The following is an 18668-nucleotide window of genomic DNA, read 5'->3' on the forward strand; positions in this document are numbered from 1 at the left end:
TCTAAAAAAATAATGTCTGATACTTCTGCAATGGGCAACTGTGCATCTGTAGGCCCAGCCTGAGCTCTGCCAGTTCCCATCGGATGAGGTTCAGCTGTTGTCTTATGTCCCGAGCCTGAGCTTCCTTCTCCCAAGCTTTGGATTTGGGTCACCCAGCAGTAGTTTTTGCCCTCCAGAGCATGTTGTGAAGCTTAGTTCTCCACTTCATATTAAACTGACTGATTAATCTGTTAAAATCTTTGCATTTGAAATGGTGCAAATTTCTGTTTTAATTTTTACATTTTCCATGGGTTCAAGGAGTAGAGAAAAAATAGATTATATAGGTGTCACGAATTCATAAATTTCTACATACTGGTAAAAATCGCCTCCCAGCAAAGCAGAAATCACATATGCAGTCATCGCAGAATATGACTAGTTGAACACCTTTACTCCTCAAATATGGTGGGATTTCCTTTTATTTTCTTTGCTCTGAGATTGAAAAATTACTGAAGTCATCATTTAGCTTTAAATGGAAATGTGGAAGTCCTCAGGACGTACTAAAAAACTAAGTAGTTCAGTGTTTACCTGAATGATGTTAAGCATCTTTGTATCTCTAAGGCAGGATTAATGAAGTTATGTATGAAGGTGGGTCTGTTGAGCACACCTTCTGTTCTTCCATTAGCCCCTATTTCCCACTCCAGCCCCCGTCGTCGTGGCACCGGCAAAGCGCGCACCTCCAGCGGTCATCCAGCACGTTACCATCTTTCTGCTTCCTCCAGCGCAGAAGAGCGGCCCCCGTGCTGTGCAGCAGAGCCACACGTCCCCCACGTCTCACCTCTCCCATCAGCCCCCCGCTCCGGGGCGCTCCCCTTGGCATGCCCTACGGTGGCAAAGCGTAGCTGGGCAAACAAGCAAAAAGGAAGGACGTGCCCCACCAAGGAGCTCCACTTCACAGCTGGCTGGCATTTGCATAAGGGATGTTTCTGCTTTCAGTCAAGCAATGCTAAAATCTCTGATATTTCAGAGTGCGTACAGTAATTTGGCTCACTGGGACCAAAGGTGAAATTCTGAGATAGCTGAGATGAAAATTCTGTGCACAGTTGAAGGATGCATTTTTAAACAAACATTTGTCAATAATTTAATATGGTGAATATACGTATGGGTTCACACAGCCATTTTGGAAAGCTGGGGAGCAGAATCTATACTGTGTGATTTGTAGGAAATGGTAAGCTAATCAGTCAGCATAATGAATTACAAGCGGTTATTTATCAAAGCAACTGATACAGAAGTCAGTTCCTGACTGAAAGTACGTAAGCTAAAACAGCTCACATGAACCATTTGCCAAATTATTTTGAACAAGTAATTCTGCAAAATCTCTGCTCATCTGACTGTGTGATGTGCGTAATTATTATGCTCTATATAATTACATAGTCATAAATGTTACATTCTAATTTTTAATGCTAAACAGCTTTTCCTGGATACAGGAAACAACTATTTTGTATGCAATTAATATTTAGTACTAATGAACTACTGACTCCTAATTTTACTATATAAGACACCCAATAGACAAACGCCTTTACCAGAGAGTTCTGTTAACTTCATTTGCCTTCATACATCATTGTCCTTTCCGAAATAAATTCTTTCTCCAGTAGTATGGTGTCTGGTGTTCTCCAGTAGTAGACTTGTTTTTTTCTAGAACAAAATTTATGAAAGTAAAAGGTACTTCATAAACATTCAACCAAGAACAATCCCTGCAGTGGCATTCTGGGAAATTACTTCTAAAAGTAATTTTAAAAGAAACAGGATGTATGAGCTTGATTGTATTATTTGCAATGTTGTAGAAATATGAGAAATACGAAATCAAACTGCCCCCCACCTTCCCCCCACAACAAACGCTTGGCACAAAAAAGACAGTAATATTAAAAATTAAGCACACAGGCAGGAAAAGTAAATCAGTTCTGAACATTTTTGGAAAGACACGTCAGCTATATTGCTACCATCCTGGAAGCTCTTTTGAGTGATCTAGGTTTCATCAGTACAGTGTCAAGCAGTATCCTGTGCAAATACCGGCCTTAAATAGCAACTTTGTTTAGGAGTTGCATGTACAAAGAGCTTAAAAAGGTTCAAACGCAGCACAGTTGCTGGTAGGCTAAATAAACTAAATGCTTTCAGGGCTCCTTAACAGAGCGGCTGTAGTCATCATTCAACATCTTGAATATTGCAGGGCAAATCAGAAGGTTGTGTATTTCATCATGTGCTCCACTCATTCCCTCTGGAATGGGAAAAAAAATATGCTCAGGATTGGGTCTCCAAGTGAGGACAAGACAGCGTGACCTGCGCTTTTCTGCTTCTGCTTAGCTTTAGCAGGCTTTGTCTCGGTTTTAACTTAAAAGTTTACTGCTATAATATGCAAGATATCCAAAACCATTGGGGCAGAAAAGGCAGAGAACCTTCTGCCAGCATCCATCTCTGGTTTTAAAACTTGTCTGCTTTATAATAATATGATACCATCAACACGCCACGTCTAGCCTACAGTTTTAATATAAGCTAATTAGAGTAAGTTGGCAAGCACATTCAAAGAAACATAGTTTTATATGTTAAATAGGTTAAAGCCCAGGAGCCAAAAATACTGTTTGGTACACAGGAAAGCAGTCCAATCATGTAAGAATATGGCTGGGAATCTGGTAAACTAGCGTATTTTCCTATCACCACCCACAATTTCTTTCACAAGGTTTATTGCGTGATCACAAGGCTTTCCTTTTAACATTATTAGGAGTATGACTTGTAGATATTTACATGGCACAGACCTGTTTTGCAGACAAAGCGCCTGCAGGATGACATCAATGAGTAGCATCTTTCCTGGGAGACACTTCCTCTGTGCAAAGTTAGGATACCATGAAAAATGTTAGTTGCGGGCAAGGTCAAATAATAGGGCTGATTAAGATGGAGCTACACGTTAAACAAACCAGACCCAATCTGACAAGGAGGCCAGTGGTTTGTTTGAGCTTCTGGGCAGCTCTAGGAATTTTATTCTTGCAATATGACAGACTGATAGTGAAATGAAAATTTTCTCACAGTTACAAGCTCAGCGCCAACAAGAAGCATCTGGAATCAGGTTTCTGTGTCGTGTAAAACCGTCTCTGTCCGTCTTTTTCTGCTGCTATGTTTTGTTTGTAGCCTGAGCAAAAGCATTGCCCCTGTCAGCATTACTCTTTCTTCTACTATTGTACCACAGAGTTTCAGATTTAATGTTGCTCTGTTCCGTGACCTCCTTTCTCTTCAGGCAGAAGACTCTTTTTTAACTGTAATGTAATTCATACTCTGGAGTATAATATTAAACGGTAATTATTTTAGAAAGAGAAAGCATGTATTTAAGTCACTCCAACTTAAAGACTGAGAAACTTTCAGGGAAAGCAAACCTCAACATCTTGTAGCAAACTCTAATAGTGTCATCAAATCACACTACTGTGCTTTTTTGTATTCAGTTGTTGCACGTAGATCCAATCCCCAAAGCTCAGTTTGCTGCTTTGCACTACTGAGCACTGCATTCAGAACATAACTGACTGCTCATGGGCAAATCTAAAAACATTCACGCTTTAGTTTCTTTCACCTATCTTGTCAATGGAAATGAAACACATCTCTATTCAACTGTATAAACATTTTATTTAGGAATATATTGAGATCCAGACTTGAGAATAAAATCCAGTTCTGTTACATAACTCACTGAAAATCCTTTGCAAGGACTCAGGAAGAATTTTAAAAGATCTTGCGTAGTATATGTGTATATTTTCAAGAAATACTGAAATTACTGAATTATTTTGCTTGGTTTTTAAAGGGCAGATAAAAACATTTATACTCTAAGCACTTCTGGCAATAGGTCATTCCAAAATGTTCCTTTTCAGGATTTCTCATACCTTCTTTTAAAAAAAATCCTTCTCTGAAGTATATCAAGATGCCAAAAATAAAAATCCACTCCTTCAAGTCACTGATCAAGTTACTGCACATTCTCAGTCTCTTGCAAATGTGAAACATATGCATTCTAGCCTATCTTCATTATGGTCATTATAGTCTCATTTCTTTAGCAAAAAGGTAGGAACAGGCCAGAACAACACCATGAATCACAGAACAAACCATTGGTAGAAACCACTCTTTTCTCTCTTCAGGCTTCCACCCTAGTCATATCTTCTACCCTTCTTCTTTGCTTTTATCCTGCTTTCATTCTGATTTCTGGAGTAAACTGATTCCATAGTGTATTGCTAGGTACAGGGTGGCACAGAGAATAAAAGCAGGCCTTTGATTTGAAATTGAGGTTTCCAGGGTTTGCAGGATTTGTAGATCTACCAGGAGACACTGCACTATGTAATATCAAATATATACGTAATACCATATATGCTTTTAAAAATATCACCACTCCAAATCGTGATTCATGTTCTACAGAAAGCACGTGTCTGGCTAATATTAAATAATTGATTTGCATATAAAAGTCTGTTAAAAATTTTATAATTCTTTATGGACGTCTTTGTAAAACCTACAGGAAGGTAAATTCACTGCCGGATGCACACAGCTGACTCATTGCTTTATCTTGCTGTCCAGTTGCAGTCACAAGGGAAAATACAATTGTTCTTAGCAGGGTAACACTCTGGCAAGTTTCCTCTGAAGCTAAGAAAAGTATTTTATTGCACGTAAGATATGTCTATAGAGCACCCTCTTGCATTAGGAATACAGCATTACAGGATGGTGACCAGTAGAAACAGGAGGATACTTGGCCTCCTTTGAATTCTAATTTTAAGTTGTCATACATCCCTTTATTCCATCTATTAGGAAGCACAGAAGACAAATATTTTAGCAGAAAGAAAAGTACAATGTCCTAAGGAACAGTGGGAAGGAGAAAGGACATATTGGCAAAAAGTGAATGGCTAAAGTCTTCCAGGGAGGGGTTTCTGTGAGAGTCTTGTGTATTGATTTAATAGAGCAGTTGCATCACCCCATGAACGCTGAACCTGAGCTCCAGCTCAGCCAGGCCACAATGCAAGTCATATTTCGGCATGTAGCACGTAAGAGTTTTCATACTAGTTATCAAAATAGGCATGCCTACTTTATATGACTGTAAATACAAAAGCTTTGTAGTTTCAGTTGACAGCTCATACCGTTAAATGATTTAAGAACTTTTTCTTTTTAACCAGTTTCCAGATTCTTGCTGTCCTTCCTTTAAAAAGACAAATCCACCATTTCAGATTCATCCCTCCAGGACAACTGCAGTAATATGCTTCCCCAAAGCTTCACAGAGCCGCATTAGGTGTTTGTTTTCTTGATACAGTATTTTTTCTCCTCTTTAGGTCATTCATAGTAAGTATTTCTTTTTACAACAGCAAACAACTGTCTCCTCCAAACCCATACTGGTCAATTTGGTATAAGCTTTTCTTCAGCTGAAAGTGCAGTACGTTGCTTCTTAAGTGATCTCCTTTTTGTCTCCTTGCTACTGTTCTGGGAACAGGAGGTTGCAGAGCAAGGATGTGCTCTGTTGCATGTTTCCCAAGGGACCTCACAGGGTTTCGTGCAATGTCCAGGCAAGCACCAGGCATAGATAAGCACAGATTTCTTTTTTTTTTTTTTTTTTTTTTTAAATAAGGGAGGAACAGTTCAAACAAAATGTGAGGCCATTCCCACCTGCCTCCTTCCCTTAAGCTTAGGGAAAAAAATGCTTTCTCTGAAAACTTACATTCATTGTATATCCTCAGCATAAACGAGAAAATTATTTTCTTTTTTAATTAAAGGAAGACTAACCTAGTAAATTTTTAAAAATCTAGTATTTTTTATCTTTTTATCTGTTCTCCAGTTGAAAATTCATCAAATTTAGGGACACTAATCCTCATTGGCAGTTTCCTGTTCACAAGAGTCATCCCTTCCTTTTTTAATGTTTTCATCATATTGCTTCCAGTTTCTGCCACCTCTTGGTGAATGTGCCTACTACTACAACACTCCCTCTTAGATCTAACTCTTATGCTTTATAACAGAGTGTTGCAGACTACAGTCCTCAAAAAGAAAATCTCATTTAGCTGGACCAATGACAGCTGTTCTGAGCGTTTATTCAGACCCTTTTGACCTGTGACTCCTGCTAGGACTGGACATTCCACTGCAGTAGGAAAAAAAAAAGAGATAAACGCATTTTTCTTTAGCTGACCATGTATTTATATTCTAACCACAGTAGCAAAGCAGCAATGAGTATGATTTTAAAAAAAACCCAAACACTAGGCCAAAGGTAGTGGAAAAAATTGCAGGAATGGTTTTCATGGCACGTACACCCAACAGGTATTCTCCAACTCTTCAGAAGAACTGGGAACCATTGCAACAGTGAGTGTTATGTACTGAAGACATGGAGGTGAAAATCAATTTAAAAAAAAAAACAAAGTAAAAGGAAAAAAAAAAAAATGAACTACCATAATGCAGTCCTGTGAACATGCTGTGCATCTCCTGAATGCCTTTGGTTCCTCTTCAGTAAGCAGAAGCCTTGATTCAGCAAAAGATTTCAAGTTCTTCAATGCAAAATTACTTAATGCATAAATGTTTCCTGGGTATTGATTCAATTGTATAGTTAAAATGGGATATGAATGACCTTGTTGGATCAATATCTAGGAAGTACAGATATTCAACAGCTCAGTGTCAAGTCCTTAATGCTTAGAAAATTCAGTTCCACACTTTGCAATTTCATGGAATTTTAATATAGGAAAATAGTATTGTTTATTTGTCACAGTTTGCAAAAAATAAACTGCATTCACTGTAAGTTTTCTTTACAAGTGAAGCAACAAAGAATTATAATTTATATAATTTTTTATAACAGCGAGAAAGGGATTAGCATTCTTTAGTTAATTTTAAAATTTGGTGGTTTGCAAGTACTTGGCAATAAAGTTTGATTTTCTTCATAGTTATTCTTTTACAGTAGGGATAAATAAAGCTTTTTCATATATTACAGCAGGCTTGTCCTTCACAACAGATCCATTTTCCAATTCACAGAAAAGTGAGTCTTATATCCAGCAACACATAACTAAGCAAAACTTAACTGAAGTCCATTCAGCACATCCAGTTCCCAAAGCACAGTGACATAAATGATTAACTTCCACAGACATACGGAATGCTATGCTGTAAGGTATTCTGAGGCAAAAGACTTTTAATGCACTTTTAACAAAGTTGTGACCATGACTTCAGCTGTACAAAAGCCTTCTGCTTCTATAAAACAAAGATGGATATTTCATACTTTCCCAAGACTTTTCTTAATGAAATAGCCCACTAACTTCTGTGGCCTCTGCTGATACTCCACAAGTACATCATGTGAGCTACTAATCTGATCCCCTTCAAGCCGATTCAGAAGAGTGACACACACTACGGCAGCTAGAAATTAAAAGACAGCGTTAGTTAGGAATGACATTCTGGCACTTCTACAGTCCAAAAGCATAAACATTTGAATGAACAGCTAGAAGATTAGAAATATGAGAGAAAACAAACCCAAAAAAATGATGCACAGTACCTTAAGATGCTAGGGGACTAGCATACTGTGGACGATATAAAAAAAGTTACAAATAGTTTAAGACAACTGACAGCTACATTAATAAAGCTAGAGCTCTCAGGCAGCTGCAGATACCTATAGTTATATCATGATTCTTACATTTTTCTGGATAGGAATTATATTTCACAAGTACCCGGGTCTTGACTGGTAGGAAGCGATCAGAAACACTGTTCTAGCAGATGCAATTACAGCCCTCCGCTATCTACCTTATCCCCAACTCAAATCCCTGTGCTGTAGACGCCATCCCTCGGGAACCAGGAGATGAGCCCCCTCGACATTCATGGATGGGGAGCACTGCAAGTACCTGAGGATCTCAAGGACCATCTCAGGCTCACCTGCTGCCTTTTGGTAATCAGAGCCCCAAAGGTAAAACCCCTCCTTTGACTCAAGCTGGGCTCTACCATCACTCTTTGTATCTGGGGTTTCTGCTAGTGACAATTTGCAGAGCACAAGCAGCAATACACATTACAGACCTACAAAATGGAGATCGCAAAAAGGACCAGGCTCCCTAATGGCTCAGTGATAGCATGGGTTGGGTTTTTAGTCACTCTCAATTCAGTAAGAACTGAGGATGTTTGCTATAACTGTTGGCCTTTTTTGCTTATTTTTCTTCATTTCATCCTCCTTGAGTTTAGGTTTGAGAAACACCGATGTTTTGGATTGGCAAATTCCTTGCCAAGGAAAGCGAGAGACTAAAGTTAACATGGTAAGTAGAAAGACACTGTATTACATTATTTGTAATCACTTGTTTTCTTTTCTAATCTTTACTGAAAACTAGTTAGCTTGTGTAAAAAAATTAAAAACTCATTTTATGATTAGGAGTGGTTTATTCATGATGCTACTAAAAACCTTCAACTGTTTAAGAATTAAGGCTGTAAGTCTACACAAACTACTTATATTTTCAATTTGATATGGAAATACAGAAATTGATTATAGCTTTATGTATATGTATATGAGAATCACCCGATTGCTTAAATTAACCAGTTGCTTCCCGTAAACTTCACAAACTAACTGAAGAAAACAAATTAATGCTATAGGGTAATTAGGTACTTCAATGATTTGCCAATGTGCTTGCCATGGGCTGGAATAGCAAATGACAGAACTAAACTGTATAAAAACTATGTGAGGAAGTTTGCATAAGTTGTGAATACATATGACAACATCAAACATTACAGCAACAAAACTATAACCAGAACTGTTTTTTTTTATATGCAGAAGGTATGTTAACACTTCATTCGCAGTTTTTATCACAAAAGCCCTGCAATGCAGGAAACTTCCTATAGTTTGAATAAAGTGACTTTAAGTTAGTTTACCTTTGAGACTGCTGAGATTACACATTGCAGCAAATACGGAAGACTCCATCTCTATGTTTCTGACGCCAGAATCATAAGCTTCCTTCAAATATTGCAGTTTCTCTTCTTCATTATATAAGCAGATTGCACCATCCAACCTGCCCTGTCCTACAAAGTAATTTTGTAGAAATTTTCAGAGTGATGAAGTCACAGAACAAATTCAGTTTCTAAAACACCCAGTTATTGCAGTTTCCCCTATTCAGTGTCCAGCTTTTACTACTAGTCTTTATTTTCATGCGCAAGACAAATAGGACAAAATGATTCTTAGCTATTGCTAGAGCTTCTACATATTACTTGTATTTGTTATAATGTGAATCATGGTAATTTAATTGGTCTTCTCCAGCTTAAATTCTCAAATTCATAAACGGGAAAATGTAAGTAGTAGTTTCCCACAGGTGCAGCATGCGTCAAAACTCAGCAACAAACTTTAAGCTGTATGGAAGTGCTGCATTTTTTCTATGTTTAATCATTGTCTAGAAAAACTGCCAGGCTTGAAAATGCTTTCCTAATGCTACCTTAAAAAGATGAACATTTTATTACTTACAGACTCTCTAAGGTAAGAGATGAAGAACCTCTTAAGCTAACTAGCTAGTACTATTATAATTTTTTGAGAAAATTAGTTTATTCAAATTATTCAAGAATAACACCTAGAGATGAAACAGCAGCAGGTTATGTACAGTAAAGTTAAATTACACAGTGTTTTACTCAGTATCTTTTTGTTTTCAGGAGATGTACTCCTAAATCAATGCCCTTGAGCCTGTTGTCAGTTTTTGCTGTATGAGCTGAAGACATTCCTGACACTTTTTTTTTTTGCGTAGTTTGCACCTGTGATTGGTGTCTGCGGAGAGACACAAACTGACAGCGTCTGCTTCTGACCAAGCTTGAGCACTATCATGAGGACCATGCGTTCCTCTCTGCATTGCACCCGTTGTCACCTATTCAGTAACAGCTAGAGAAAGTAGTAACACTCTATTCTCGCAAGATTTGAAAGATGTTTGTGAATAGACTTGGGAGATCAGAAAAGCACCTGAATGTCTATGTGCTTATCCAAAGTAAGCCCTGGAGGTTTACCCTTCCTATGTGGCAGCATTGTCACAACTCAGCAAAATATTGTCTTCAGTTGTCTGGTCACTGCTTTGCTCAAAATGCGCATGGGAAACAAGTTCCAACACTTCTTTTAGAAAAAGATTTACTTTAGATGCTTAACCAGTGCAAAAAAAAACAACCCCAAAACAGCCACAAATAATTCTCACTCCTCTAATCCTCTAGGATGCCTCAGTAAATCACAGAAATTTTGTTACAAACATACCTAACCGACGAGTACGTGAAAAGTGTATAGTAGATTTTATGTATTTCAGAGGATCTATAAGAACAGGGGGGAAATATACCTCCACAAAATTAAAAGTTCAATACAGCAAACTGCTAAGCACAATGCTTGATTTTACATATATGAAAAATAGGTTAATTACGATTGACAAAACAACTCAAAGTAGGGAATGTGTTCTGTTCAGTGAACTGGAACCTTGGTGTTAAAATATTATTCAACATTTATCTATTGCTGGTTACCAACATACTTCTGTTAGTCTGTCTCCAGCCTTACCTTCATAGAAATCCAAAGTGCACATAGTGTTTCCAATGACTGTATTGAATTGACTGATTTCTTTACTGCACTGCATCAGTTCCTTAGCTAGCTGCTCATCTAGGTTTGTACTGCGAATGACAGTCTTTCCCAGAATAACCTGTTCAAACTGAGGTTTGAAGGTGGCATCTACAGACTGCCTAGTTATAACCACTGAGCCTGGCTCCAGACCTGCAGTAAAAAGAAATAGATACAGCTTCACAATGTAGTTAATGCTTTGTTTTCACACACATGAAACACATATCTTGACCCAGTCCTTCTTCTTTTAAAGGTGGCAATTTTGCCCCTGAATTCATCAAGAGATTTTTTTTGTGCATGTCTAGCTGCTTCAGTTTATTATTACAAATAATTTCTGAAAAGATGAAATTTTTCCTTTTTCGCTATATATTCTTTCTTATCTCATGCTTTTCATACAGGACAGGAATGTTGTTCTCCTCATGTTGTCAGATCTCTTAAGTGCATTTTCTCTATGAGAGGCAGATACTGCCTTTTCTTTCAAAATTACAGAAGGAAAATGATTCATCTCCTACAGAAAACTGTTCTGACCATCAATCGCTTACTTGCAGAGAGATGCTTTACTCTCCTACAAAGATGCTTTGGTTTGAAGAAAAAAATCAAGAGGGGAAATACCTATTCCACCAGAGGTGCCAATGCGAATAATGGTTACGTTGGAACACTTGGCATGATACAACAGTTTGATCAGCTCGTGCAACATGATTGAAATAGAAGGAATGCCCATACCATGCTGAAATGAAAGCAGAAATTCATATTCGACATTCACACAGACAATGCAAATATATACAGAAAAAGGAGCTGGAAAATATCTCCTTCCTGGTATTTTTTCGAAATGTCACCTAACTCACTCCCACAAAAACCTTAACCTATGGCCCTACTGAAAGGCTACTGCAGGTAAACAGAAAGACTCCCACTGGCTTTGGTAGACTATGGATGAAGCACAATATTTCTAAAAACCGTGAATTATAAAATATTTACATTCTCACAAGTATAAGCAGTGTCCTTTCCTAATAGTTGACAAATGCACTTCATCACAGAACTTTTCTAAAACACGAGAAAAACCCCACCCTGATTTTTTTACAAAACTGAAGTGCTAATGAACAGTTAAGCTAAATTTTTTCAAAACACAGACATTGTGATTTAGTCACAAAGTTCAGCAAATATAAGTCCACCTTAACTTGCATGATAATGCAGTAACTACAACTCAAAAGAAAGGGTGCAGAATGATAACTAGTTACGCAATTGAAGTATGTAATCGTATCGACAAATTAAAGCTATGAAGTTTTAAAATGCATACATGAGTTGGCAGCACAAGTCCCATGGAATGCTACTCTTAAGCTATGTTAGCACATTTGACAATGCCACTGCAGATACTTAGCTCTGGATGTGATACGGCCATTTTTTCCAATATCCCACGTGCATCGAGTGACCTTTTTTCCCCATTATTCAGGATACAGAACAGGGACGAGGCAACAGTAAGTCTGCTCAAAAAATTTATACGGCTATTCCTGTAACACCTCAGTGGTACAACGAGGAAAAAGGAGGCAAGAAAGAAATGAAGGTCTCAGCGATTTGCCCTCTTATAAGAAAGGGCTAAAAAGGAATTCTTTATTACCTGACTACACTATTTTGAGCATGGCTGATAGAAACTTAAAAACCTGACTCCGCCTATTAAGAGTTTAAAAGAAATGTGCATTCATATTTGCTACTTTGAACAGCATCATTGAACTGTCTCCCATATCCGATTAAGTGAGGTACTTACGCTGACTGACAAAACAGGTCCCACTTTGTACATCGCGTAACGGTCAGTTCCCGCACAGATGTTGGGATAGTCACAACCAGGGCCCCCAAGCCCCAGTTCTTCAGCTATGTAGGTAATAAAAGCTTTCATCCGTGAAGGACTTCCTCCAACACATACAAACTGGGGTGGACGGTATTCAACAAAACAAAATCAGTTGCGTGATTCAGTATATCAAAGAACATGCAAAGATCAACACGAGGATGCAAACACCTTCAGCTAACACAAAGCTATTCCCAGATGTGGTTTTTCTCATAATGATTCTAAAAGGCCATAAACTAAAATTATGGGGAATAAAAACCAAACTTCTATATAGCACTCAAAAGGGAGTTCTACTTGAATAGAGACTGCAGCATTTGCCTTTTTACTGGATGAAAAGAGACAGTCAGAAACAATTTTGCCTGGTATTGAAAGTGACAAGAACCCACAAAATCTTATCTCCCTCCCATTCATTCCTCAACTGGTGGTATGCTGACATATTTAGTCTTATTTTGAAGACAGCTACACTTCCACCTTCTGCAGAAAAGCTTAGGTTTGCTGAATGAAATGAAGCATCTTACCTTTACATCTCCAAACAATGCCGGAAAATCATGGGTACCAGTCCCAAGAGCAAAATGGTACAGGATATCTTCTTTCATTTTCTCCAGGTGAGGGTTGCGGAGATGGATAAAATTCCCTCTGCCAGGACAGCAGCATTGTGAAACATACAGAGTATATACAAACCCTTACATCGAAGAGATGCTAATTTTGCAAAGTCAAGCAGTAAAAGTTGGGAAATGCCACACCTAAGAATGCCTGCACTACCTTATTTTGGTTCCTCATGCATCACTTTAAGGAAATCCTAAATTTCATGACCACCTTACATCTTGTAATAAATCACATATGATATTTAACATTCCATTCATTGCACAGGATGAAATTGCTGATGGAAAGCCCAGATGGTAGGATGCATTTGCAACAGTGCAATATTTATCTTAAACAATATTAAAGCTGTGAACCAGGGTGGGTCTTTGTGGTGAGCAGAACAATGGGAGCAGGACCAAGGAATATTCAATAGACCACCTTACTACACAGACAATCTATAGCAAAGCTGAAACGCAACCTTGACCTCTGTGTTTTGACTGACCCTCCTAGCCACCTGAGAGGGGTGGGAAGATTTGGGCTTTATAGACAGGCCCAAAGGGGATTTCTGGCAACTTGGCTCACTGAAACTCTGTGTCATCCAGCCAGGAGGAAAAAACTCTATGGCATGAGACTGGTAACAAGAGTACAGAGGATCTGAAATAGGAGAGGAAAGAGGCAAATGGAAATCTGAAGCAAAGAGAAAACCATAGAAGAGGGAAAAAAAAAATGCAAGAAAAAGGGAAAGAGAGGAAAAGGTAAAAAAAATTCACTTCCTCTTAAGTCGCTTCCTGTAAGGAAGTGATACATCTTAAAAAAAAAAAAAAAAAACAACAAAAAAAACAACCACCTTTCCGAAGAACCAGGAAATGACAAGGCAAGGAGGGAAAACTGAACTGCTTAGCATGTGGGATCGCCTTCATGGAAAATCTGGTATTGGACTAACTACTAAGCAAGCTGAATGATTCATAAAACGTCTGCCTTCTGTGCTTGATGTTTTAAGTTCAACTGAAACGGGTAGGAAAGACTAGTCAATAATCACAAGCTTAAGCAAAATACTGGCCAATACTTCAAAGTAGCTTCTGAGAGATGAAATGAAGCAATAAATATCCTGCAGACACAGGAAGATGACTTAATAGCTTAATGAAGGCTCACTGCAGCCACAGCATGGCTAAGCAAATTCAAACTGCTTTGTCAGAGGAGACAAACAAAAGAGTTTGCCTGGAGTTTATGCAAAAAATTGTTAAGACTTTGCAGGAACAACTCTGAAGCCTAAACGTAGGCATTTAGCGCTATTTTAGATGTTTTAGGTTATCTTGTCTGTCTTCTAGTCCCTCTCCAGAAAGGCAGTGCTTTTCTGTAGGTCCTATGTCTTATCTGTCAATCCTGTGCAGGATGTACTGGTTACCTTAAGAAGCCTAAACGGGCCTAGATGCCCATACTGAGGTCGCTGAACTGTTCCTCAGAAAGCAAAGAAAATAGTTACAACCCCAATATTCTGAGTATGACAATTGTTTCTGTTCTTGAAATTCTCTCTCCAACGTCACTAACTATCCAGCAGCAGCTGCACAACCAAAGAAAGAGGTATCATCCCAATTCACCCTATTTGTCCCTGCCCACCACCGACTACCACCTTCAGCAACTGAGAAAGCAGCCCAACAAAGCCGGTGGTTCGTTCGCCCCTTCAGTAGTAATTCCTTTCCATCTCCCACGTGCCCCATTTGCCAATCCTACCTGAGGTAGAACCAAAGGCTTTGGTTGCCTTTGTTCTTCCCTCCGAGAGATCTGTTGGACTTCAGGAGAAATAAAGAGCAGGTTTATGACTCTTCAGAAAGGCGCAGACAGCCCAGGAGTTTGCCAGCTCACAGAAGCAGAATTCCCAGACCGCCTCCTCTGAATTATTGCTGTTCGGTTTTGTGGGACTCTCTACCCATATTTAATGGGTCACTCACTAATGCAGATCAAATAGCTGGCTGTGCTGATGTTTACTGGAATGGCTTTTACGTGCAAATAGGATATGATTTGAAATCACTTTACAATTTGTTCTCAGGCAAGCAAAAAATATTTCCTTCTTTATGAGAATACCAGCAATAAAAGCTTCTCTCCAGGAAATAAGCTGGGAAAAGGCAAGGCCTCTACTAAAGGCACAGGGAAATTCATGTGGTATGTGCCAACACCACTGTCCTCATGCCTGGCCTAAATACAGCTCCCTTCCTCAGCAGTGACTATCTTTCACGCCCTACCAGCAACACCATTCAACCCACCGCCTCACTGCAGCTAGGGGCTGTTACTAACTTACCCTGGTTATCTGCCCATCTAGATCTAATTACAGACTTGGACCCTGGGGTAAAAAGGGCAATAAAAGTAAGCATATTACTATGTGTACATAGGACCAATGCCATGGATTTACAGTAGAGGCAAAGTTTGCCTGATAAAAATATTTGGCCTGTAATTCTAAGGAGCAAACAATTCATTCCCTTCACACTGTTGTAAAGCACCTACAACTTCTGGGGGTTTAAACAAAATATGAATATCTGAGGACTAAACATGCATGTATAGTTTTTCTAAAATAAGCTTAAAGTAAGGATTAGAGAAACAGATTGAAATATTTGTTCAAACTCTTGAAGCAGGTAGGTCTGGCCATATGCAGTCAACAGTCTGACAACAAAGTCAACATTTCAACAGCTCCCTGAATTAAAAAAAAATAAAAACATCACCTATGCTTGGAAAAATTCACCGTTGTGATAAATGAAAATGGCTAGCCAGCAAAGCCCTCTGTGTAGGTCTGGTTAAAGCAGATAAAGACTCCATTTGTCAAAACAGCTTCTACTAGATACTTGATGTTATAATCAATAATTGTATCATAAACTTTACCTTAAACTAAATGAGTGTGTTATGAGTTTGGGGACGAAGGTAAGTGTAAACTTGGACAAGATAATTAATTTCTGAATCTTACTTTGAAGACTGTTCATCATCAGTTTTCTTCTCATTTGAGACACCGGGAGCCATGGATGCTTATACCTAGAATTATATGAAAAAAATCAGATATAAGTGCATCAGAATAGTCCCATCTGTAAAGCTAGCATCATTAACAGTGATAGTTAATATCAAAATAATCCAGCCACACTACAGCTTTTATAACTGCAGCAAAACGAGCATCTCCAATTGTTTATGGCCAAGCATCACCACTTTCAAACCACTGAAGCCCAAACTCACCCCTTGCTAACGTAACCCCCGTCTCAGCATTTCTTCCATTCCGTGGCGTAAGCAACACCCGGCTCACAGGCCAGTCTCACAGCTAACTAACTAATCCTCTTTCTTCCATACCTCCCACAGCGACAGTGACTGCTGAACTAGTTTTAGCCCCCTTTCACCTCTGGCTCCAGAAGGTCTCCAAAGCTCATCTCTAACTGTCACTGACACCTGAGACCAGGAAGCACCTTACTCATAATATCCTCTTCATTAAACTCCTCCTACTGACTTTAAGAGCATTTCTATCTGCCCCAGCCTAAGGGCGAGAAAGACTAAACCAAACATGACTCCAAAAAGTCACAGCACTCTAGTTTATCATCCATCTTGAAAATCTTCGTTCCTAATCCATTACCCTAACCTATACCAAAAAAATTTTCCTTTCTGCATTCTCCTTTACATTCAAATAGGCAAATGTACCATTGAGACTTTGGTGCTGATACGATGACAGAATTATAATTATAGAATGATTCATTTGTTATTATTTTCAGAAGTGACTAAGGCTACGTGACGAAGTTGGTACTTTCTGGGAATGTCCTCACAGGAAGTATTGAATCACAAAGTTTTGATTCCTTACAAAGAGCCTGAGAGCACACAGGTTATAACAGAGACAGGATTGTAATCCTTAAAAACCCCAGGATTATACTGCAAGGAAATAGAAAGAAATCAGTCTTACAACAGAATTACACAACACATGAATTTTGAAGAACTGAAGAACCAAATGAAATAAACCTGAAGTCTGCCTGTGAAAAGCCACTGAATAATGGAAATGTATTAAAATTTACAAGGACGATTAGTTTTCTTCATTTAAAATATTAACCTTTATTAAATAGACTTAAACTCCACATGTACTAGATGTACTAAAAGTATACTAGAATCTGTGCTCAAGGAGATAAAGTATAAAAGTCGCATTTAGAATCAATTATGCATCCTTATGGTCATATGATTAGAGCCAGTTACTACAGGGTATTGCTATTATACCATGTACATTATGGGAAAACTACCGTGCCCTGAGTCCTAATAAGAAGGAATTAGAAGATAAGAAGAAGAAACAGCAAAGTGATTTTTATGTACCTAGATGATAAATGGCCGCAAATAAACCCAGGATATTCATTCAACTGCTGTTCATGGTCTTAAGCGACCACGTGATTTTTAATAGTGTTCTCGGTTCTTGATCCCTTAAGTAACGATGTATTTCAAAAAACTGTGAACAAAGTTCTGACAGTCCAAAGGTCCAGAATACCCTCTCAACAGCGCCCAACAGGGGATGCCTTGGCAGGAATAGAAGAAAGCAACTGTAAAGCAGTTTTCCCATGGCAGACCCTTCCAGCAATCAGGTAGTAGCTGACAGGCAGCCAATTAATATGAAGCCACAATATCCTCACACTGTCTAAACAAACAGAAATTTTTATAGCCACGTCAAAAGTTTCAGCAGCCTTCCTCAGCCAAAGTTAAAACTGATGTTCGAGAATAATCTGCTCACAGCAGGACCTAGCTCAAGAAAGGGCATGGCCCACTTTAACATGTGTGCGAATCCTCTGACCAATGTTTTAAAACCATACAGAATCCATTATCGTTACTCTCTCTCTTATTTATTCCCCCCCCCCTTTTTTTTTTAAAGGAAAACCTCAGTTAATAGTACCTTTAAGAAAAAGCTTTAGTTTGGTGTTGATCCATCATTAGAAAAACTGAAGTCATTGCAAAACTCATTTTCCCTCTCGAGGCTGCACAAACAATTACGGCTCACTCGCGACGCCCATCCCTGACAGACGATCTCCTCGACTCGGCAGCGAGGAGCCTGCAGACGGCTCCCACCGGTCTCGGAGACCGCGGCACTGCCGAAACACCCATCCCAGGAGACCGCTGCGCCCGCGGCCCTTCCCGCAGCCCACGATGAGCGCTGCCCCCGGCCCCCCGCCTCCCCACCCGCTGGCACCCACGGTTCTGCCGCCACCCCCCTGCAGGGGTTTCGCCGCCCGACGACCGGGGCTGCCGCTGCCGGGAAGCGCTGCGGGCACCCGCCCGGCGGCCGAGAGCGGACCGCGGGCTACAGGGGGTCCCCGCCTTGCGCCGCCGCGCCTGGCCCCGCACCTCCCGTGCGGCGGCTGGCAGGGCTCGGTTCTCACCTAGGGCGGCGGGAACGGCCGCTGGGAACCGCGGAGAGCCTCTCGCTGCACCCGGACGGGCTGCGGGGCGCGCCGGCCGAACCGCCTCACGCCTGCGGCGGGCGGGCACCGCCCCGCCCCGGGCGGGGGCCGCAGCACCGGGCGCGGTTAACTCCCTGCGCGCCGCCGCGGCCGCCCGGGGCGGGAGCGCAGCCGCCGGCGCCCGCGGGTCGGGGTTCCGGCGGCGGCCGGGCCTGCGGGGCGGCCGGCCCGGCTGCGCGGAAACCGGCTGTTGGGCGGTGCCGGACACGGCGGGGTCTGCGGGCACCGGTGAGGGACGCGGAGCGGG

The 18668-nt window shown here is 40.1% G+C and overlaps 1 protein-coding gene across 2 annotated transcripts; it reads right to left on the reverse strand.

The window, feature by feature from the left end:
- Nucleotides 1–5601: 5601 nt before the first annotated feature.
- UPP1 (uridine phosphorylase 1) lies at nucleotides 5602–18464 on the reverse strand. 2 transcript variants are annotated; one of them, XM_075142414.1, is made up of 8 exons: nucleotides 18341–18464; nucleotides 15922–15986; nucleotides 12905–13022; nucleotides 12309–12467; nucleotides 11162–11276; nucleotides 10493–10702; nucleotides 8854–9000; nucleotides 5602–7365 (listed from the first exon to the last, which is right to left on the reverse strand). In XM_075142414.1, exons 2-8 carry the CDS (start codon nucleotides 15972–15974, stop codon nucleotides 7226–7228), a joined length of 942 nt encoding a protein of 313 aa, XP_074998515.1. In that variant the 5' UTR covers nucleotides 15975–15986; nucleotides 18341–18464; the 3' UTR covers nucleotides 5602–7225. The 2 variants fall into 2 exon arrangements, with proteins under 2 accessions (XP_074998515.1, XP_074998516.1); XM_075142415.1 differs by lacking the exons at nucleotides 15922–15986; nucleotides 18341–18464 and adding an exon at nucleotides 14700–14743 and having other exon boundaries at nucleotides 5752–7365.
- Between the last annotated feature and the right edge of the window lie 204 nt (nucleotides 18465–18668).

Source organism: Calonectris borealis, chromosome 2 (genome assembly GCF_964195595.1).
Source record: "Calonectris borealis chromosome 2, bCalBor7.hap1.2, whole genome shotgun sequence".
Classification (NCBI taxonomy): Eukaryota; Metazoa; Chordata; class Aves; order Procellariiformes; family Procellariidae; genus Calonectris; species Calonectris borealis.

What these genes read in the sequence shown, in the direction of transcription:
- UPP1 (XM_075142414.1), bottom strand. Translation starts at nt 15,974, where the DNA reads ATGGCTCCCGGTGTCTCAAATGAGAAGAAAACTGATGATGAACAGTCT. An exon ending in CACTTTGGATTTCTATGAAG is followed by an intron (nt 9,001 to 10,492) that starts GTAAGGCTGGAG and finishes ATTACTTTGTAG; the next exon opens with GACAGGGCAGGTTGGATGGT. An exon ending in TAATCTCAGCAGTCTCAAAG is followed by an intron (nt 7,366 to 8,853) that starts GTAAACTAACTT and finishes TTTAATTTCTAG; the next exon opens with CTGCCGTAGTGTGTGTCACT.